Here is a 23453-nt window from a genome sequence, read left to right as displayed (position 1 = left end):
CACGCCACAGCCCACAGAAAGCCGATGGAAAGAAAAGCCCTTAACTATTCAGCAGCTAGAAAATACACGACTCCCTCAGCAGCTGTACCACTTCACAGCAGGGCTTGTCTGCCTGCAGGCCCTGAAGGAACTTAAACCAGCTGCTCCTTTATCAGCAAACTCTCCCAGCACAGACATACAGCTGCAGCAGTGTACCGCACACAGCTTTACTCCTGTAGCTTGGGTAACCCAGTTTTGTTAGTCATATCTGAGGAGCAGAGCTAAACGCTCCGCACAGGGAGTACAGCAGCCGTGTGCAAGCTAGGTGGAAAAAATGAGGAGCAGAAAGACTGCACCGGTGCAGAAATGAGCCGAAGTCAGCACACCCAGCTCCAGGTGCAGCGTCAGCCAGGGAAACCAGCTCTGGGTTATCGACCTTTGGCTTAGCACAAGCCTCTAAGGCCTCTGGGAAGTGAAGGAGGGAGGAAAGAATGAAAAGGTCAAAGTTATTTTTAACATTTGAATTGTAGAGAAAAGGTAAGCCTTCTTTCCCAGCACAAAAGACCAGATAGCTGCTAATTCTTCTCAACCCTTGCAAGGAGTAGTATCTTTCTGAGAATTCTTGAGAGATTTGTTCTCAAGAACAAAATCGTCTAACTCACTACAATATCACTATTAATAACTTAGCTTTAAAGGCATTTCTACCGTATAGAGTCCCCACTGTCATGAAACAATGGAAACTTGTGTTGCACTGAGTTCGCAAAAACTAATTTCCAAATTCAGATTTAGAAATGGACACCCAGCTCTGTCAACTTCTCTCATCCTACAGACAGTCAAGTCTGGGAAAGTTACTCAAAGGCACTTTCAAAAAGCTTCACAGAATCACAGAATGGCCTGGGTTGAAAAGGACCTCAAAGATCATCGAGTTTCAACCCCCCTGCTGAGCGCAGGGTCGCCAACCACTAGACCAGGCTGCCCAGAGCCACGTCCAGTCTGGCCTTGAACGCCTCCAGGGATGGGGCATCCACAACCTCCCTGGGCAACCTGTTCCAGTGCGTCACCACCCTCTGTGTGAAAAACTTCCTCCTAATATCTGACCTACATCTCCCCTGTCTCAATTTAAAACCATTCCCCCTTGACCTATCACGATCCACCCTCATGAACAAAGCTTGCCAGAATTCTACTTCCTGTAAGTTTACTGCAAGTATTCTCCAACTTGTACAATTGTTTAAAGCTCACAATTTTTGAAAACCATTTCTAATTGCTCAACATATTGTGATGTGCTGCTTCTTAATACAGAATCACAGAATTGCTCAGGTTGGAAAAGACCTTCAAGATCATCAAGTCCAACCACAATCTAACCATAACAAAGAAATGCAGACACCCACCGCTACATTCTCACCCCAGACCTGACAAAGGTATGCAAACAACCACAGAATTGTTTGAGTTGGAAGGGACCTTAAAGCCCATGGAGTTCCACCCCGCCATCCAACCTGGCTTTGAGCACCTCCAGGGATGGAGTATACAGTTTCTCTGGGCGATCTGTTCCTGTGCCTCACCATCCTCTGAGAAAAAAGGTTCTTCCTAATATCTAATCCAAAATCTTTTAGTTTAAAGCCATTACCTCTAGTACTACCACCACACTCCCTGAGAGAGTCCCTCTCCAGCTTCCCTGCAGGCCCCCTCCTTTAAGCTCTGGAAGGCCGCACTGAGGACTCCACAGAGCCTTCTCTTCTCCAGGCTAAACACGCCCACCTCTCTCAGCCTTCCTTCATGGAAGAGGTGTTTCAACGTCTGACCATCTTCGTGGCCCTCCTCTGGGCCATCTCTAAGTCTGCTCTGACTAGGCAGAGCTAGGCTGGGAGCAGAACCTGGTAATTTAGGGAGTAACCACCTGCGCACATCCATACAGAGGACCAATATAAAATAAATAGTCTTGGGAACCAATTTTTTAATTTGAAAACCGATAATTAACGAGGACTCACCTTACAAACTAAAGAAGCTGTGGTAGTTTTACCAACTCCAGGTGGACCAGAAAGTAATGCTGCTTTAAAACTGGTACCATCATCTTTGCCTCCAGATTTGTTGGTCTTTGCTGTAAAAGAAGATTCTGTGTTTTACATCTATACACGAACTGCACATTTTATGTAAGCCTTTAAAGACATCAACTATTATAGGAGTTTCACATTTAAGGCTTACACGAGTATCAAAAAATAAAATAAAAATACATGCATTTATGCATCCTAAGCATATAGGGAAAAGCAGTTTAAACTGTACTAGGTAAGATCCCAAACTGAAATACTAATGCAATACAACTATTTCAGCAATTTTCTGACAACAATATCCTAAGAGATGCCACAGAGGAAATCCACTACCTGTGACAGTTGCAGTGAAGCTTAAATGATACTTTCTCACAAAAAGAACGTCTGTAGGGTTACACACTATACACATCAGCAGCTACTTGTCAGAGAACCTTAACAATTCATCTCTTTCCTTATGCGTGATGCCAGCCCTCTAGACACATTGCTAGCCCACATTTTCCCCATGTGTACAGACAATTTAGCACTGATCACTATTTCTCTCGGTGAAAAAGAACCGAATAGCCTAGATGTGAGGCCATTTATATAGATATTACCGCTAGGTTATTTTCATCTGTTTTGGAAAATAGTCACATTTAAGAAAACACCACACAGTATCTTCAGATAGAAGTGGCGGGGTAAGCGAGCAACTGCTTCTACAAAACACTCAGGCTCAACTGTTTCTAAAAACCCGCATCTGAATTTAGAGTCATTCCTAATGTGTAGAGTTGCTCTCCTGTCACAGAGGACCCCTGCCAGCATATAGTACCAAGCAGCGCAACTGGCACGGAAGAACAGAGAGAAGTTGACCATGCTCATCACCTTGTCCATCTTCCGAGGTATTCTTGTGCCAGCTTCGGAGCCATCGGAGGAGTTTATTGGCACAGCTTTGCTCACCCTGCTGTCCAATTATTGCCTTAAGAGACATAGGCTTGTATTTATCTACCCATAGTAATGTCTCCATTCTATGCTCACTGCTCTCAGAAACCAGGTTCCCCTTAGGTTTGGGGGTTTCTTTCTTCTCCACAGTTTGATGTTCAAAGTCTGTAAGCTTTCGAACGGCAGCAGCTTCTTTCTTGACAGATTTGAAGGTACCACCCTTTTCAGGTGTAAGATTACTTTTCTTCCTATCAGCTTCCCTTTTGAGGGGACTAAAATTCCTTTTCCCAGATTCAGTTTTCTGTGGTGTCTTTTTATGTCTTGGCTCTGCTTTCTTTGCCTTAGGAAAATTAAACAAAATTTTAAAAAAATAGAGTAAAGAAACACGCAGTGTTTGAACACATACAGAGGCATGCAAAAGACAGTTACAGAGCTTGTGTACTGATAAACATCCAAGAGTAGATCAAAGAACATTCTCTGAAAAATAAACCAATGTTAAACACAAAGCCACCTGGTTCTGTAGCATAACCCACTACGCAGGCAGGAAGTGTTCTGGTCATTCCAGGAGTAGTCCAAGTTCCAGCACTCCTTACTCACTGACTGTGATGTATTACGAAAAGAAAGAATTTGAAATTGCTGACTGCCAGGTTGTAGAGAACAAGCCATCAGACACGCACAAAGCAGAAGTGCAGCTCTCAAACAACAATTCTAAGCTTCAACACTAAAAAAAAAATTAACCCTAAGAACACTTCCAGGAAACAATCTGTTTTCCAAAAAAAATGAAGCACTCCTCTCAAGTACACACTTATAAAAGAGAACTGCAGCAGCTGTCATTTTAAAAAGAGCAGACGGTATTCAACCCAAAACGAATGGGAAGGGAGTGAGAGCCATCAGCTACTGCAGCCTCACAGTTGCTCTTCGGGATGATTCCAATAGTATATTTACAGACAACAACCCGTACCTAGCCACATTAGAAATAACTGCAGTATCTATACCAAACATAACACGGGTTAGAGCTAACTGAATTTTTGTAACATTTTATCAGCCACTACAGGCTACATTTAATTGTACATAAAATCTTTATTACCGTTTGTCACAGTAAGCACTAGATAAAGTCTGTTATCTAAAAACACGGTTACAAATAGTTCTAACATGTACCCAGTACCGACTCTGGGTACCATATAAAATCAAAGAAAGTTAAAAACTGAAATCATCTAAGAAGATACAGCTATCCCTCAGACAGCACCTAAAATACCTAAAAATGCAAAATAACATCTGAGTATAAAAGGTCAGGATAAACCTAATCAGTCCAAACTAGAATTCTTAGAACACCAATAACATTTTTGTGGTTCAATACTTTTAACCTAAGAGGTCAAGCTGACAATCATAGATAGGGCTACTGTTCAAGGGACAAAAGATCAAGCCACCTGGCAATTCAAAAAACCAACCAAACCAACCTCTGTTTCAGCTGCCAGCTCGTACTTGGACTTCTTGCCCGGCATAGTTCGAACAAGATCAAATAGGCCATCCTCATCAATAATTTTTGTCCCTAAAGTTGATGCCTGGGGCAAAAATAAGAATTAAGAGTAAGGTAAATGAGTTATAATTCACTTCAAAACCCTTTCAGTAAAAGCTACGTTTAGGAACACAAAACAACAGCAACAAAAGGCTGTTGCTCTTGATGTATGTGTGTATCAATAAAAATAAACTGAAGTCTTAACTATGCTAGGTAACTTTTCCTTTTTAACACGCATTTGTAGGACTCGCTCTTTTCAGAGGAGATATGAAAAAAACAACAGAAGTAAATTACTTATTTTGCTTTCCCTTCCCTCATGCACAACGCTCACCTTTTCACATTTAGCCTGTCCGCAGTCTCGTCCCATAACCAGATAGTTTGTCTTCTTGCTGACATTGCCAGTCACTTTTCCTCCATAACGTTCAATCAGAGACTTGGCCTCATCTCTTTCAATGGACTCCAGAACTCCTGTGATTACGAATGTCAGGCCTTCCAAGCAGTTTTCAGCTCCCTGAAAACCGTAATGTAAAAAGTACCATTCAATGATGCAGTTCTACAAATTCTCCTTCCACCGTAAGTTTTCTTTAAATCTTTACCACGTCGAGTGCTCTATGAAATTTTAAAAATTAACTCGATTTATCTAGCTATAGCTAACAACTGTAGAAGTTCAGAAACTATTAAAAGGAAAAGCTGTCAACAATCCTTCACGTGTTGTTTACCTGACCCTATCATACCCCTAACGCTTTGTGCTTCAAGCTCAGCAATGTCAGTCAAAGGAGTGACAGCAACCTTCAAACATTAAGACCAGTAACTATTTTACATCAGCATGGCTTCATAAACCAGATGTGGAATTTCATTTCTCAGTATATTTTCTTACATTCAATCACTGCTTTGCATTCCAATTTAGCTTTGTTTCCCCCATTAAAAAAAAATTCAAATAGCGTAGTTGATGCTCGTTAGATCACTTATGACTAGAAGCCTATGAGGCACGCCACTTCCACATACAGAAATTCTACTGTAGCCAAGCTTACTTGAGGTATCTCTTTGGAACCCAGAGCTTTCGGACCCTCGCGATTAAGGAAGCTTCGGTAGGCTTGATAGTTGTTTCGCCTCTTTTCAGAGTCCTCAGGACTTATAGACTTGGGCAAAAGAAAAATAGATACATGGCACATACAAAAATACATTTATAAATAAATAAAATGCAATGAAAAACCCTCAAGGATCGCAGTGTAAGTAATCTTTATGCAACAAAGATAAAGGACAATTAAATGTTTGTTTTTAATCTGTTAAAAAGTAACACCAAAGCCCATGGGATTTTTTGCTGTTGTCTGGGAGGGGAAGTTGTGAGTTTTTTCCTTTGGGCTGGGAAGAGTGAGAGGGGCGCTTATGGTGTTTTTTTCAGTTACATTTTGTTCTATTTAAAGAATTGTATTCAACGTTTATTCTCAATTTTCTGTACCTTTATCTGTATTCAGCATATACATGTTCATTTTATTAATAAGTCGTTGCTTTAAATTCACATCTAGTTTAATGCCAGAATGATTATGAGGTATTGACAAGATCTACGCTATCATAAGAAGCAGAAATACTAGAAGTAGATTATAAGTCATTTAAGGTTTTTTTTTTTAATTTAATTTAATTCAGGAAATCAAAAATCATGGAATTAACTAGGTTGGAAAAGACCTCAAAATCATCTAGTCCAACTGTCACCCCACCCACACCTTGCCCACGAACCATGTCCTCAGTGCCACATCTACGTGGCTCTCAAACACCTCCAGGGACGGTGACTCCACCGCTTCCCCGGGCAGCCTGTTGCAATGCACCACCACTCTTCCGGAGAATAAATTTTTCCCAGTATCCAACCTGAAGCTCCTCCTGTGCAACTTGTGGCTGTTACCTCTCGCCCTATCAAAACACTACAGGCTTTCCCTCCCAATTGCAACTGTTATTTAAATGTTAAAAAAAAAAGTATTTTTATTTTATGGTTAAAAAGTACGTTTTGAAGTTGCCAATAATTGTTGGAATATGTTCAGTAACTTGTTATTGAATCAGACAGTTATGAGAACACTAGACTCTTTTCCTACATAACATTTTAACAATAAGAAACACGCTTCAGAAACAGGATATTTCAGAGGGAGGGGAGAAGAAAAAATGTGATGCATCTTTAAAAGTATAGCATTCACAAGATCATCTATGCTCACAAAAGAAGTTTCACTTGCTACCAAAAATTCCACATTACACAGGTTTTCAGGAAGTTAAACGCGAAAATGCATTTCAACTGATTTTTCAGTGTTGATGCATTAAAGAACACTCAACTCCTTGATGCACTTACTCTGTATTTTTCCAGCTAACTTATCTCATTCTTTTCTACAACTGCTAGGAACTTGAATTCTAGTAAGATTCTAAATTCTTAAAAGTCACCCAGAAGATACAAAAAGAAAGTACCCAGAGACAACAGCGACACATATATAATATCTGAAAACTGTTTTCCTGTAAGCTCCACCAAGACAACTACATTCATACGGATAGCTCCTACCTCAGCCTTCTTGGGAGAAATTTTCTCTTTCTTTGGTGTTCTTTTCTCTTCTTTCCCTGTAGCATTTTTTTCTTTTGATGGTAAACTTTGAGCGCCTCTTTCCTTTTTAGTAGTCTCTTCCTTCTGTTTTAGAGCCACAAGCTTTGAGGTAGGTTTCAAAGACAAGGTTTTCTCCGTCAGCACTCTTGCTATTTTACCATCAGATGATTGTGGATGTAAATTAGGCTCTTTTGAATTTTCAGATTTACTTTGTTCTTTTACTTCACCGGGCAAGTTTGTTGCTTTCGCTTGAAAGAAGCAGAGGAGCAAGAGTGCACAGGTAAGAATGTACTGAAATTTGAAAACATTTCACCAATCCATACTATTAGAAACCCACCTCTTTGGGATTGCTTGCATCTTTCTGTCACATTAGGACTGCTCTTGATGCTCAACACCGTTTGCTCCTCTGAATCTCTCCGAGCCTAAGCAAACAAATGATGCAAAAGTCAGCAACGCATGTCCCAAAACACCATTAAGCCCAGACCCTTTGTTTTCCAACTGTTAAGTATGGCAGCCTGAATGACATGCACAAAAAAGCTGATCCAGCACAAGTCAAAGTACTCTCAAAGGCAAGCAGTTAAGCAAATTCTATACTCAGCCACACATATAATTGCTCCTTAACTCAAATAACAGACAAACTTCCAGGTTACAGTACATTTCAACTCTCATAGTAGTAGTACTAGTAGAAGTATTTGCAATATCCCAAAGACCTATCCTGAATTCCAAAACCCTGGATGTATAACTCAGGAACTATTTTGCTGTACCTTAAGCAGCCTTGTGCCTCACACCACAAGCTACGTGAACTAGGAGAACTCCAGCCACTGGGGTTAGAGATAAAACTGAAGATCCCTGCTTGCTCCTTCTCTCTAAAGATGGAGCATATTCTCCTTCCTTTCTCTCCCATCGCTTCTCACCAGCTTGTGCCTTTGACTCATTTTGCTTGATCCGTTCCTCGGGAAACAGAGGAGCTATAGCTGATCTAAGGTACCTGTCTTCAGCACATCACTTCAGGTATTAGAGAGACAAGCAGTCCACTTATGTGAAATGAGCAGAGATAAGCGTAAAACTTGAACCTAAAGGCTACAATCCAGTCACAATCACTGTTCTTTGATGCTCTATAGTGTGTACATTCCCTCAGATTTGAGACTGGTTCAAAAGCAAATCTCAGCATGTTGTAGATGATTGCTCACTGTCCTCTTGATCTATACAAACCATCTTGTAGGAAAAAAAATCCACTGTGAGTTCCTAAATTCGTAAAAATCAAATCTGGATCAAGACAGTGAACTGTGAATGGCTGGAAAACAGAAAAATTATAAGGAGAAGCATTCAACTACTTAAACCATTCTCATACTTTAGGTACATGCTTTCGTCCACTGAGATTACACAGGGAAACAATGGTTAAACCACTTGTCCCAGCCATGGTATGGCAGTAATGAAGATTTTTTGCCAGACAATGTAAAGCTTCTATGACCTATTCACTATAAGATGAAACCTACAGACAGGTACATGTGTCACGATACAGGTGAACTCCACTAGCAGAGGGAAGAGAGGAGACAAAACAGCTTGGATGTATCCACTGGCAGTTAGGTCATAGTTAATTAGAACTATAACTTGGATTTACATTTCAAGAGAAACAGCACAAAGATTCAATAATGTCTGTTGTTCTACTAGAAATGACATAATTTACTAAGTGAGGAAATACCTCGAGGAAAGTGTAAGAGAAGCAAACAGGTTATTTTCATGTAAAAACTTCCTTGCTATTTTTAAGACATTTGCATGGAAACCTCATAATTTTAGACACAGATTAGGTGTCTCAATAAGATAACTCCAAGTAATACAATTTCTAAAAACTGAAGTTTAAAAAGAATTCAACCTTTTTCTTCTGTGGTGTTTCATCCAACATTGCCAAAGTTCTAGCAAATTCTTCATCTTCGTGCAGTTGTCTCTCCAGCTGGGAAGAGAGAAAAAAGTTTTAGATTCACATCTGACAAGTTTTAGTTCTACTATCTTTTAAAACTCTCTACTGTTCAAGACAAAGCATCTAAAATAAGACGGCATATAGCTGGGGGGAATACCCTACCAGATTACGAGGTACAAACAAATTTCTGAAGGTGGCACTGCAGAATGACTTGTTTCTCCAGAAATGACAGACACAACCAGTGCAAAACTAGAGTGTCTAGCGCAACAAACCTAAACATTAGTAGGCCCACACAATCTGTTTTCAAAGACATTTTCTGTCCCTTCACATTTTTGTTTCACGTAGCAAGGTGAATGCGACACATACAATTTCAACTGATCTTCAAGTTACCTCTGCTATCAAACTTGGCCCTTTGGGGAAAACCTCTCTTCCTTAATACAGTGTGCACTGCTGTAAATAAATACTGACCGCTCTTTTAACAAAACAACAACAAACAATCATTTCATTACTGTCCAAATGTCCAACACGTCACACTGTAAGACTCAAGCAGATGACTTCATAACAGCAATATGCCACAGGCACTATTTTTATGTGCCCATAATGATTCAAGGAATGTGTTCCTTGTTTACAATGAGATAGGGCAATGGCAGTGATTACCTAACAAACCAGACTGAGGCAGTTACACACCTGACACTGAACATTCCTTTGATGATATGTTAGACAATGAGAGCATTATAGATACAATTGTTACTTTTTGTTGGAATTATCTCCCTTTTCCTAACATACTTTTTAACTTTCCAACGCAATAAAGCCAGATTCATCACACCTCCGGAGACATCAAGGATAAGACGATGTTTTGCACCTAAGATATCTATTTCTAAGGATGTTCAGTATTACCAATGGAAAATGAATCTGTTTTCCCAGAGTAAAGCCAACCTGTGTGACAAGTATACTTCTGCCTCAAGGAATAAAACACAAACAATTGTGAGGAAGCAGAAAGTGAGTTGTGTGTGAAAAACAAGATTATTCTAGACACCTGCATGGTTAGAAACAGTCTGCAAAGACAGAAAATAGGTGAGACAGGGTTCTATTTACGTAGCTGAAATAATGCCCATAAAAATCACTGTCTATGTTTGCACATATGTGCAAGAGTTCAAGTAGAACAGAGGTGTGTGTATGCACGTGTAACTTATAGCATACATGGAAAGTCTATCTTCATTTCTTAAAATTTTAAGTTAAACAAACTGCCCCTGGCATATGGCAACACATTTATACAGCTTTTACCTCTGAATCTTCTTCAAGCTGCAGTTGCCTAGCAATGGCCTCATCATCTAGCGTGCTGTCTCTGCTTTGTGAAGGCTGTATTGAAGAAAGAAAGACCAACAGTTCAGCTTCCTCAACGTTTTATAAAAATTCATTTTGTATACTTCTAGAAAAGGACTGGTAACTAGACATGCAGCATTTTATCCCTAGCTCTCTAACCTATACGCTTTTACTCAGGGCTGTTTTCAAGAGATTTTACTATTTAAAACAAAACCATGGTATAACCTGTACATAATTTCTTCAAACGGTACCGAACATCTCTAAAGCTACCACAGCTGGTCAGCTTGACAGAGACATCAACAACTACACTGTCAATTTTGAACTTCCTCCACACTTCATTTAATGCTTTGTTATTCCACAAATACACATGCTATAAAGCTCTGGAAAACATCATCCTTCCTCCTCTTCACCCCGCATAAATTCCCCACCCTCACCCCTTTCTAAGCTATAAGCTACCCCTTTCATTCACTCCTCTCAGAAAACTGCTTAAATATTTTAAGAAAAGTTACGTGGGAAAAAGCAATAGAGAAAGCACTACTTTCAACTTATTGCTGTCTTCTCAAGTATGGAAGCATTACTCTTCCATTGTATTTGCAGACTCGATATGCTTGTACATATTGTCCAAATTGCCCTTATACTTGAGTGGTTACAAAAAAGTAACCTTAAGTAGTACAAAAAGAACAATCTTCTGAAGGTCATTAAGTTGGCCATTTTGTTCTCCATTCAGACACACCAGCAACCTAAAGGAACACCATCAGTACTCACTTCCTTCCTTTTACTTGCGACCAGTTTCTTATCTGATCGCTGGACGCTTCTTGTCCCAAAGTAATCAAGAGCTGAGGTGGGAGTCAGTTTCACTGGAGATAATGGTTTGGTTTTAGACTGCGGCTTCACATCTCCCTTTTTCGCTGTAGCTGTTCCTGGACAACTGATTGCTGATGTCCCATTCTCCTTCGGTTTCAGGGAAATTCTCTTATTGACAAAGTCATCGTCTTCATCTAAACATAAAGAATGTTATATTACTTCTGGCATGTGATTCTTACAACGTCAAGAGAATTATTTGGTCAGACTGCATTAACACAGACCCTAAGAAAATATCACAAGTGAAAAAAAGTCACATTCTATAACCTAATATTCAGCATCTGAATATCACAGCTGTTGAATAAACTGATTGCTAAAATAAAGCCACAGAAGTCTGCAACCTGCATGAACACATTCCTTCTCAATTAGAAAGATTTGCAGAGCGCCTTTCCTTCTTACATAAGGTAGCATATAACCAGAAATACAGGTCACTGAAATCTGAACTCTATCCTTAACTAACACAACATCCAACCGTGTAGCACAACTCTTCACATAACATACATGAAACACAAAGCTAGATTTATTCTATTGCTTTGTAGTATTCATTAATACATCACCTAATATATGCTTTGTAGTCTTATTAACTACTACTGGGAAAAAATATTAGAACGTTGTGTTTACAAGCACCCATAGCAGATGGTCACATATGATTATAGGGCATGAATAATTACTTAGTTATTCGTCAAGTACCGTTGTGAACACTTTAGCGAAATACACCGTTAAACTAATTCTGCTTTGTGATGGATTCTAGGAGCTCTTCTCTATCCTCTGTGTTTCTGCAGTTGAACACGCTGTCCTTCCAGTACACCCAGAAGCATCTCGAAGAAATGCAGCCATTTCAGAGAAAACAGGAATCACACAGGAGTGATGTGACATACAAAACCAGATTTTTCAATTAATAAAAATAATGAAACCACCACCAAACACAGGAGGTGGAGGAAGTAGCGTACACGGTAGCATTAAAAATTAGCCCACAGATCACTGAACAAAAACAAAACTCAATTTTTCCTCTTCGGATTCTTCTATAATAGTCAGTACATCGTTCTCCTAGCAATGAAAAACAGAATGAAAGTTTGATGGTCTTCCATTCATTATGGACCCCAAACTCTTCACACAGTATAATCAACAAAAAAGATCACCAAGGACTTCAAAGGGTTTTGTCATGTTGTGAAGCCTCGCTGACAGTTATACAAATGAAATGCTAACAATGAAGCATACAAGAAGCTAAAGATACCACTGCCAAACAACCAGATTAATATGACACCACAGAAGACAAACATTCCTGGACAAACTTTTTGATTAGTGACAAAAGCACTTTCTTGTGAAGTCTAAGAATTCAAGAGTGCGAAAAGCATAAGAAGCAAACTGCAAGTAAAGGCCTAAACTGAACAGACAATACAAAAGGAATAAGTCACACTGGCAGGAAAGAAACTGAGGCAGTCTTATTTGCATGCCTCTAACTGACGTCTGGTTTTACTTCTCAAGATGTAGATGTTTTGACCACTCACGCAGTATAACATGAACAAAAATGTTCTAAGCTGCTTTGTAATTAAATTTAAATTCACATTACTATTGCTACAAAATGTCCATTTTCCAGACACTACGTTAAACTCCTGTATTTCTTTTCATGCAAAGAAAATTGTTTTCTTAATCAATTCTCCAAGTTTAAACTATGTTGTACGTTTGCTATCTCTATTTCATAACAAATTATAGATTTTTGCCTTTTCTCAGTAGATGGAAGCAACCTGAGCATTTTTAGGCATCAGCTATAACTTCCTGCTACTGGTCACTTACTAAGCAGCACATAACATAAATCAGCAGGGATCCTGACTATTCCTGTGAAAGTTCAGAGAAAGAAAAATAGAGAAAAGTACTGCAAGCGAAGAAATTGGTTCAGAGGTTAAATCAAGAATGCCCGAAGATAAAAAAAAATTACCTAGCAGAAAATGGAATTTCAGCCAATTCAATTCATGAGGTAATATATGAAAGACAAAACTCAAGCCCTGGTCCCTCTGAAAGCTTCACCATTCTCAGCCCAATTACGCATTTCGCTCAGACAGCAGCAGATCTTTTATTGTCATTTAGCTCACTTTAACTATTATCTATCTGGCAGTCAGACACTAGATGCTTTAGGCTCCTAATTTACAGCAGCGTGAGGCCTGAATATAAGACTGCTCATCTCAAACCTAATTTCAGAAATATTTTGCTTCTTTTAATTTATCTAGTTTAAATGAAAAAAAAAATACATTTGCAGGAGTAAAATGCACTTATTAGTAAAAACAAGTTAATGTCAAAATAATTACATTCACTTCTTTGAGAAAGAAAAAGACACTCTGTTGACCAACAAAGCACTTCTTTTTTTTAACCTAAAGACTGCTACCAAGCTGGAAAAGAATCTTTATTTAGCACTGCTATCACATAATCTGCATGCAACATTGAATTTTTTTCCTTATTCACTTATAACCACTTAAATAGCAATATTAAAAAAAACCAGGATATTGCTTTCCCTCAATTAGAGGGAAGTAGAGTAAATATAATTAAAGTTTAATTAAAAAGGATGTGGATTTGAGTCATTTATGACGCCAGTACAAAGCATCATCGATGACTGGAGCTCGCCTTTAATTATGTCCTTCCTAGAAACAACAGAATTGGAAGCATTTACACACTGCAAGTGCTCAACAAGAACAAGAGCCAGCACTTTGGGACAGTCATATCAAAATGTAAATAGAGAAAGATGGATAAGAAGACTAAAGTGGTCATTAGGAAAGAAAGCCACTCACATCGCATTAAGCAGATGCTTTACTGGACAGCTCCTCGGGCCAGTTTCATCCCGGGCTCATGAACTTCCCAAGAACATCAGAAGTTTACCTGATCACCAGGCATCCCTCGCTTATTTCAAGCATGTAAGAACTCGAACATTTTCACTAACACCTTAACACTTCTTCCTTGAAGCAAATTGCTTGTGCATGCCTGCTGCCACAGAAGTGAACAGCATGGTCGATTAATCAGCTGTACACTTACACTTCCCTTACAAACACGATGGTGACTTCACACACACACGAAGCAGGGCCCCACTGCGCCAGGTAATTTACAAGAACAAGCAGCTCTAGCAACAAACAACCCTTAAATGCTGGAGGGGTTTAAGAACTATTCTGAGGCACTAGAACATACACGACTTCCATTTTATAGTAGCACAACTAGGTTAACTAAATAATTCCTGCAGCACACCTCCAGCTGCTTGTTAGTGCTTGGTTTTTAAAACCAACAGCAAACATAAGCAGTGCATCTATACAAGAAGTAACCAGTACATAGCAGAAAAAACAAAATGTATGTTCAACATAGAAGTTTGCGGACTATCACGCAGAAGACTTCAATACACAGCTAGAGGACAGCATCCTTCCCTACAGTCACTATCCCACCCACTACTCGTGTAAGATGACAACACCCTGGATATTCTTCAGTTTTAGTGGCGCTACATCTGCTCAAGGACTTCACACAGCTCCTCTCCTAAAGAACTTGCAGTAGGTACTACTGCCAAGCTGAAGTTCCGGGTGGACAAAACAGTGCTTGTATTCATTATTTTCAATACGCATTTACCAGTACTTAACAGTCCCGACACATGTTAGGACTATGTATTTTGTATTCAACTTTTGCTTAACGTAAATCTTCAAGAAAGCTATGATAACCACCTCTCCTAAAAAAGTATTTTCTATCATCCTCATCTCAAACCACAGAAGTTCCAATCTATATTTCAAAAACTGGTCTGTGTAGTCATTTGGATTTCCAATGTCATTTCTCAACAAGCTAATTGATTTTAGATGTACCACAAACATGTACTTTAAACCATAATTGTTAGCGCTCTGCCTATATTCACGTGCCAACGTTCCACCCTGTTATAAAAATTTTAAGCCTACCAGAACCGTTCGAGTACCATTCCTCTGACGTCAATTTACATCTGCTTGGATTTTCCAATCATCAGACATAATTTCAAGAATTTGTTACATTTTTCACTAAGGAAAAAGGGTTCTTGGATCCCAGAACCTTAATGGAGTAACTGCCACGTCTAATTGTAGTTATACACTTCAGGGCCAAACTGTATAACCTTCGAAGCTCTTTCGTCCGGTAAATACAAATGAAATTCTTAGTCAAACATGCACATTCCTGTTTTTACAAATATCTCTAGAAAGATATTTTGGTGCTATTAAAATAATCAGCCTTCTGATATATTTTTAAATCTAAAATAAATGATCGTCATCATAAATAATCTGCACGCCACTAATTAGAGCAACTCCCTTTACATTAAATAAGCGCAGTGCCATAGAAACTGCCGTGTGTATCGCCCTGGCACGCAGTCAGAAGTTACCAGTCCACGAACACTTTCCAGTTCATTACAGAGAGCTTTATTCACTTGAACTGGTTAGTTTCACCATAATAGCAGCTTTGTTTTCCCAAAGCAGATATAAGTCCCTACCACGCAATGAGACTTCTTGTTCTGATTTATTACTTAAAGTTACCTGCATGCCAAGAATATTCAGTGCTGTCAAAGAAACAAGGTGGAAGAAGAACCTTGAAGAAAATCCAGGTGGGTGCAACTCAAATACGTGCTCAGAAACCTTAATGCTGAGATTTGTAAAATAAGAATGAACTGTAATACTACTTTCTCAATGCAAAACTAAGTTGTCACTACAAAGCTTCTTCAAAAACCTGAAGGGTTAATAACATTTTATTTAAAGAACATCCTTCATGTGAAACCACCTTAGGAGAGGTAAACGGTCACCGTGTGAGAATGGGGAAATACTATTCTACTTCAAACTGCAACTCTTGGCTCCTTTAGCAATAACTACATCCTAAGAACTAGGCAGATTTGTTTAAAGGATCCGTGTATTTGAGGTCAAGAAAGTCCCCTTTTGTTACTATAGGCTAAATAAATTAGGCTCTGTTGTTATCTTAACACAATGATTTGTTGAATATAGCTTCATTCTAAGTTGACTGGGTAAAGAAAAAACCGCACACTCCTTCTGAGAGACACTATGAATTCTAAAAGTCATTTTGCTAGTTTGTTATATTTTTTTAAACAATAAACCTCAAAAATCCACAGAAAAGTTGCAACTTTAATGTCTAGGAGCGTAACTCCAGAAAACTTTATTAGCACTCAGCACAGTAATAACCATTACAAAAGACACAATGAACCCACGCATTTCTGCAAGGAAAAATGAGGCACACAATCAAGTTTTTAGGAGTACATAGAGCACCCAGGCACCTAATTAAATTAATTTCCACATGGCTTGCTCCTACACATTTTTTACATTGTCCTCTGCAACATCAGTCCCTGTTTCTCCACAGAATTTCCCCCAGAACCTACACCATCCTTCCTCAGGTGTATTTTAAGTCCAACTCCCTTGAGGTTCGACTCACCTTTCATAAAGCTCGATAAAGGAAAGCCCCTACATGAAGACCTGTTTTACCACTTTCACTCATTTTCCATAAGCTCAGCAACTCCTGTAAGCACATACAGTGCTAATATCGCCCAGAAAGCAAGAGTGGCAATTTTTTACTTCCCTATTAGATGTTTCAATGTGAAACATGCTTATTCATTGACTATCTGCTGCTGCCTTGAACTAGTGGTTAGATTTGGAAGATTTTTGGTCCCTAGTACTAGCGCTTACCCAATTTCTCCCTGTTTTCTCTTTTGATCTCTGTAGGAAAAGAGTTGATATTCAGCCAACACACTGACAAGCTATTTTTCTTTGCCCTACATTCTAATCCTTGAGGAATGGCGTTCCAGTAACCTGCCATCCTACAAACTTTCTACCATCTTCCATTTTCCTAGCTTTAGGAATAATTCAGCCTAGCACCTAGAATAAGGCCTTATTTTTTGAAGTTGTATTTTGCTATATTCAGACTGTCGAAGCAATTGCTACACATGCATAAATACTGTTGCACAGTATATATGGAAGATTATTGTTCACTAAAAGCAAAGGAAGTCACAATTCCTGCCAAACAGCCACTTATGATGAAACCAGGTAAGGTTCATCGCATCATAACAACAGGTCATCTTCCACAAACAAAACCCAAGGTTCCACACTTCTTTAAAATAACACTGTTTGAGTATTTAACAAGTACAACAAACATGTGGATTTTCCCCAATCCCCTGGGCTGTTCTACCACAAGGCAGGCTTTCCCCTTCCTCTGCTCCTTGCCAGAATAGCTTCACTTCACCTTTGGCTATCATTAATTTAAATAAGTATTAAGTTTGTTTCAATAACAAAGTATTTCTTACAGAACCACAGAGAGCAAGTACTCCTGCCTTACTTTTTACCTTTCTAGGATAAAACTTCCACTCTTACACAAACCAGAAAGTAATTCCTACAACAATATTTAAGAAAACTGTATCCCACAAAGTTACACAGGAGATCCGAAAAGAAATTCAAGTAATCACAGGAAGTTTCAAATGAGATTCAAAAATCTGTTAAGATAACTGATTACCACGCTTCTAGTGACTACTCGACCAGAAGATTTTTCAAACATTTTTGAGGATATAGCCTTTGAGAAGAACGCTGAGATTGGAGCAACATCACTGGCATCTTTTCTATACTCCTTTTAAGAAGTATTTATCCTAAACAAATAGCTGTGTCACACACTTGACAGACATCTCTGCCTAACTCCAATAAGCTAAAGATTTACACAGATTCAGTATAAACAAAATTCAAGAGTTAAGTCTCAAGATTATAAAGACGTTGTTTTGGTCACAGACTAAGTCAACCTTGTGCATACTTAAGAGTCTTTAGAAAGAGTAACCTTGATCCATGGTTTTCAGGGATTTCGCTAATGACCTTGACCAGTGCTCCCCTTGTATCCCTATGAAGAAAAGCCTGATTGCACCACCTAGAATTGCATCATAAACCCAATCATACTTTGTGTTCCCCAGGAATCCAATAATTTATCTATTCTGAGGTAAATGCTATTAAATATCCTTTATAATTTATTAGGAAAGCTGTCATAGAATCATAGAATTGCTCAGGTTGGAAAGGACCTTCAAGATCATCAAGGCCAACCACAACCTAACCATACCACTCTAACAACCCACTGCTAAGTCATGACCCTGAGCACCACATCCAAATGGTTTTTAAACACATTCAGGGATGGTGACTCAACCACCTCCCTGCAGAGACTGTTCCAGTGCTTAACAACCCTTTCTGGAAAGAAGTTTTTCCTGATATGGAACCTAAACCTCCCGTGGCACAACTTGAGGCCATTTCCCCTTGTCCTGTCACCAGTGAGAAGAGACCAACCCCGTTCTCACTGCAATCACCTTTCAGGTATTTGAAGAGAGCAATAAGGTCTCCCCTCAGTCTCCTCTTCCCCAGACTAAACAGCCCCAGTTCCTTTAGTCTCTCCTCATAGGGCATATTCTCCGAGCCCTTCACAAGTCTTGTTGCCCTTCTTTGGACCTGCTCCAGCACCTCAACATCCTTTCTGTACTGAGGCGCCCAAAACTGAACACAGTATTCGAGGTGAGGCCTCTCCAATGCTGAGTACAAAGGCAGGATTACTTCCCTAGTCCTGCTCACCACATCATTCCTGGTACAAGCCAGCATGCCATTGGCCTTCTGGGCCACCTGGGCACACTGCTGGCTCACATTCAGCTGACTGCCCATCAGCACACCAAGGTCCCTTTCCATCAGGCAGCTTTCCAGACACTCCTCTCCAAGCCTGTAGGGTTGCCTGGGGTTGTTGTGACCAAAATGCAGGACCCGACACTCGGCCCTGTTGAAACTCATATGGTTTACCTTGGCCCATCAATGCAGTCTATCCAGGTCCCTCTGTAGTGCCTTTCTACCCTCTGGCAGATCAACACGCCCTACCAACTTGGTGTCATCTGCAAACTTACTGAGGGTGCTCCCGATCCCCTCATCAAGATCATTGATAAAGATGCTGAATAGAAGAGGCCCCAGCACCGAGCCCTGGGGGACACCGCTTGTGACTGGCCGCCAACTGGATTTAACTCCACTGACCACAACTCTCTGGGCCCGGCCATCCAGCCAGTGTTTCACCCAGCAGAGCGTATGCCCATCCAAACCATGGGCAGACAGCTTCTCCACAAGGATGCTGTGGGGGACAGTGTCAAAGGCCTTACCGAAGTCCAGGTAGACCACATCAACGGCCTTGCCTTCATCCACTAAGCGGGTCACCTTGTCATAGAACAAAATCAGGTTTGTCAAACAGTATCTACCATTCATAAACCCACGCTGACTGGGCCTCAACCCCTGGTTGACCTTTAACTGATCCATGATGGCTCCTGAGATTATCCGTTCCATAACCTTCCCTGGCACCAAGGTGAGACTGATAGGTCTATAGCTACCAGGATCATCTTTCCCGCCCTTCTTGAAGATGGGAATCACATTTGCAAGTCTCCAGTCAATCGGGACATTCCCTGTTAGCCAGGACTGTTGAAAGATGATGGAGAGAGGCCTGGAAACCACATCCGCCAACTCTCTCAGCACTCTAGGGTGCAATCCATCTGGCCCCACGGACTTGTGAGTGGCCAGCTTGCGGAGTAGGTCTAAAACCATCTCACCATGGATTGTGCATGATCTATTGTGTTCCCTATCCCCATCTGCCAGCTCAAGGGGCTGTGTGCCCAGGGCACAACTAGTCTTACTATTAAAGACTGAGGTGAAGAAGGCATGAAGTACCTCAGCCTTATCCTGATCCTTGGTCATTGTGTTGCCCTCAGCATCCAACAAGGGATGGAGATTCTCCCTAGCCCTCCTTTTACTGTTGATGTATTTATAGAAATAATGATTGTTGTTCTTCACCTTAGTGGCCAAGTTCAGTTCTAGCTGGGCTTTGGCTTTTCTAATTTCCTCCCTGCACAGCTTCACTACGTACTTGTAATCCTCAAAAATTAAGTTTTGAGTAAACTTAAAACTTAATTTAATTTGAGTAAAAGATAGGGACAAACAAGAAAAAGTGTTTGGGATAGTTCAGTAAATTGAGCTCATCTCAACACATGACACGGTACAGATAATGCCAGGTCAAATATCTAGGACAAGTAAAATAAGCACAATCCATCTTAGAAGCAGAGATTATGAAGAGAGCCTGGAGGAGGAAGGAGGCAGAGCGGGGGAAAAAGCCAGCTGAGTCACACCTCTAATTGGATGCCATAGCAAACAAAACTCAGAGGGTTAACAGAAGAACTGGAAGTCTTAACACTTATAAAACATGTTTTATCCAAGAAGGTTTGGATTCAAGTCTGCACAGGCTTTAAATTAATCGGTTTCTAGGAATCTATACTGCAGCTAGTGAAGATCTCTAGGCTACGAGACAAATGCATAAGACCTGATAGTTAAAGCCTCAGCTAAACTCAAACTGGATGAAGTATGCAATAAGACATAGGCAGATACCCTGCAAAATTTGCCCACGCAGCGTTGTAACTCTGAGGAAAAACTACAGTTGGTTTTGCACGGGCAATCTAAGTACAGTAACCAGTATTTGGTATCAAAATACTTAAGTTTATTTGCATTACAGCAAATCAATATGAAGTTACAGTAGATCCAGTGCAGAAAAATATATTCATGTGTTAAAAACAAATCTGAAAAGAGCAAATGTAACAAGAGAAGATTTAAGCCGAGTAGCTCTCAGCTCTAAGCAGCAGACCATTCAGAAGCAGAACACTTGTACCTGATGAAGTGGAACTGAATCAAATTTAAGATACTTTCAATCTGTGCTGTTCGGTCAATCAGGAATCAGAACCTTATTAACAGAATCTTAATAACCGAATTCTTTCTGCCTGCATATGCAGTATTAACCCTTAAGAGCCACTAACAGATCTCTTAGAGAAAACAGAATTACTAATAAAAGCATAACCTGAAGTAGCAAACATGCTTGCAAATATATAAAATGTTCTCAGGAAAAAACAAAACTTTTCGCATAACACAAGCACATATACATTCAGGTGCCAAAATAAGTCCATCCCAAGACATACCGAAACACTAAACTGAATACTAGAAGAGCTGTTAATTTGCTTCCACAGATAAATTCCAGAGTTCACAAAACCTGACTATCTGCCCCTATTTTACTGGCTACCTTAAAGATGCTCAATTCACAAATAAGACTTGAGTCTACATAAACTGATGTTTACCTGTCAATCAATACTAACCAATACCAGTAAAACTTTTCCATACCTCATCAAATTGAATAGAGGAAAACACATGAGATGAAGAAGTAACTCACTGTAAACAAAACAGCTTTGTGAAAGAACAAAGAAAACCCGAAAGGGAGGGAGGGAGGGAATCACTACCAAGTGTTTTAAGAGTAGAGAAAAAAGTTATTTAATGAGAATTTTGAAGAATACAACCTCCATAACAGCAGATTAACATCTCCTTCAAGTTTATGGTCAAACCAGATTCCCATAGACCAAGGATCACACAAAGAGCAACACTGAAAAGTGGTACTAAGGAACGATGACTACACAAACAGCCACCACCACAACAAATTAATATGCAATCATCTTACAAAAAAAAAAATCTGTCCTTGCTTTTCCATTGAAAAGTATTATTTATAGCTTGAGTTACAATTGTAGTTTTGGTTCAATTCTATAGCTTCTAAAGGGAAGACTAAATCTAAGCAAAAATTCTGCACAGAATATAGCAGTTAATTGCTTTTTTCCAAAAGGCTCCAGAAGACCTGCAAGCGATCAAGAATGGTTTATCACAATTAATGGTTAGTTATATCAACTCATTTCCATAAAAAGCAAAAACAGCTCCATAATTTAGAAGGCTGAAATCCAAGATTAACAAGTATGGTATATACATGGCATATACAAGTTTTGTTTTTTGGGTTTTTTTTGTTTGGTTTTTTTTTTTTTTACCACTGGTTTTTCCAATTCTTGTTCTTCCTAAGAGGCCAATAGACAAATAATGTTAAAAAAAAAAAAGAGGAAAAAAAAGGTTTTTTTTGCAGTCACCAATATATTCAGCAAAGTTTAAAGACATGGAAAATCATACACAAACTTAAAGAAAAAAATCCAAATTTTCAGGCCTACTTATGGTAACCAACAGCCACTTCGCCAAATGTGCTAGCGAAGAGCTTAACTATATTAAAAAGACATCTCGTACATAATTGCCTCCCCTAGAGCTATGAAACACTTAAACAGAAGCACTTCAGCTTGTGAAGTCACATGCCTAGTTCAAATCTGTTAAATCACTACTCAGATTTACGCTGCTCTTTACAATACTGGAGACTAAAATTCTGAAGTGCTTTTCGTTAGCTTAAGGAGAACGTAATCGTTTGTTCTCCATATGAGGTATTATACAAGCATTGAAGAGTACATCAGCCAAGCAACTCTGTAACGCAACCCACCCCACTACAACTGCACACGAAGCGACACATTTCCATTACCTGTCTCTGAAACATAAACAACAGGATGCTGCTTTAGAACTTTACCAAGTTTGGGAGTAGCTGCTTTCTTCTCTGATGGCTTCTTGGCTTTTTTCACAGACTGCACCTCCTCTTCTGAATCTGTATTTTGACCAGAACATAAACATACATTTCTTCCACATACAATACAGACTTTAAGTACAGCTTCATTTTTCTAGATTGGTTGGTTGGTTGTTACACATTTAGGAATGGCTACGTCTGTCTAAAATCCTTTCCAAAAATGAGTAAAACCGTCACATTACCACATCAGATTTTAAAAATAAAACACCCACGCCTCTACCACAATGGACCTTTAGCAAAGATTCATTAGCCAGATTAAACTTAGAAAGCATTACACTATGTTGGCCTATTCCACAATACCTATTTCAAAAGCTATCAGCAGGCTAGAATAGATAAATGAGGTTGTATTCCTTGATTTTTCAGTAGAACTCTGGTGGACTGCCGCTCAGCTCAGCATTCTCTACATCCCAAAAGCTGCCAAGAGGACAAACCTATCCCACTGAAGATTACATACACCAACATCCCAATGAGTATGCAGGACAAGCTGAAGAAGCCAATACAACTATCATGTTTAACAGAAAGTTACACTTCAAAGCCTAGCTTTTTCCCCACTAAATCCTAATATACAATTAAAATTACAATAACAGAAACTGTATATAAAAATATATTTGAAAAAAAAATCTATGCCCAACTGACTACATTCTTCTATGACCGAGTGACCCGTCTGGTGGATGAGGGAAAGGCTGTTGATGTGGTCTACCTAGACTTCAGCAAAGCCTTTGACACTGTCTCCCACAGTATTCTCCTGGAGAAACTGGCAGCCTGTGGCTTGGACAGGTACACCCTTTGCTGGGTAAGGAGCTGGCTGGAGGGCCGGGCCCA

General features: G+C 39.6%; 1 protein-coding gene across 3 annotated transcripts in view; it reads right to left on the bottom strand.

Moving 5' to 3' along the window:
- Positions 1 to 23453, bottom strand: part of RFC1 (replication factor C subunit 1) — a 41469-nt gene that overhangs the window by 9429 nt on the left and 8587 nt on the right. For 2 of the 3 annotated variants that reach the window (XM_021397001.1, XM_021397000.1), the window contains exons 4-14: positions 22533 to 22652; positions 11034 to 11266; positions 10230 to 10304; positions 8901 to 8978; positions 7365 to 7449; positions 6989 to 7275; positions 5484 to 5591; positions 4784 to 4963; positions 4394 to 4498; positions 2880 to 3276; positions 1965 to 2074 (exon numbers count right to left, since the gene is read on the bottom strand). In XM_021397001.1, coding sequence (XP_021252676.1) covers positions 1965 to 2074; positions 2880 to 3276; positions 4394 to 4498; positions 4784 to 4963; positions 5484 to 5591; positions 6989 to 7275; positions 7365 to 7449; positions 8901 to 8978; positions 10230 to 10304; positions 11034 to 11266; positions 22533 to 22652 — 1778 coding nt within the window. The remainder of the gene's footprint in view (positions 1 to 1964; positions 2075 to 2879; positions 3277 to 4393; positions 4499 to 4783; positions 4964 to 5483; positions 5592 to 6988; positions 7276 to 7364; positions 7450 to 8900; positions 8979 to 10229; positions 10305 to 11033; positions 11267 to 22532; positions 22653 to 23453) is intronic. The other variant, XM_021397002.1, reaches the window with a different exon arrangement.

Source organism: Numida meleagris, chromosome 4, assembly GCF_002078875.1.
Source record: "Numida meleagris isolate 19003 breed g44 Domestic line chromosome 4, NumMel1.0, whole genome shotgun sequence".
Lineage (NCBI taxonomy): Eukaryota > Metazoa > Chordata > Aves > Galliformes > Numididae > Numida > Numida meleagris.
This window is presented reverse-complemented; position numbering and strand designations above follow the sequence as displayed.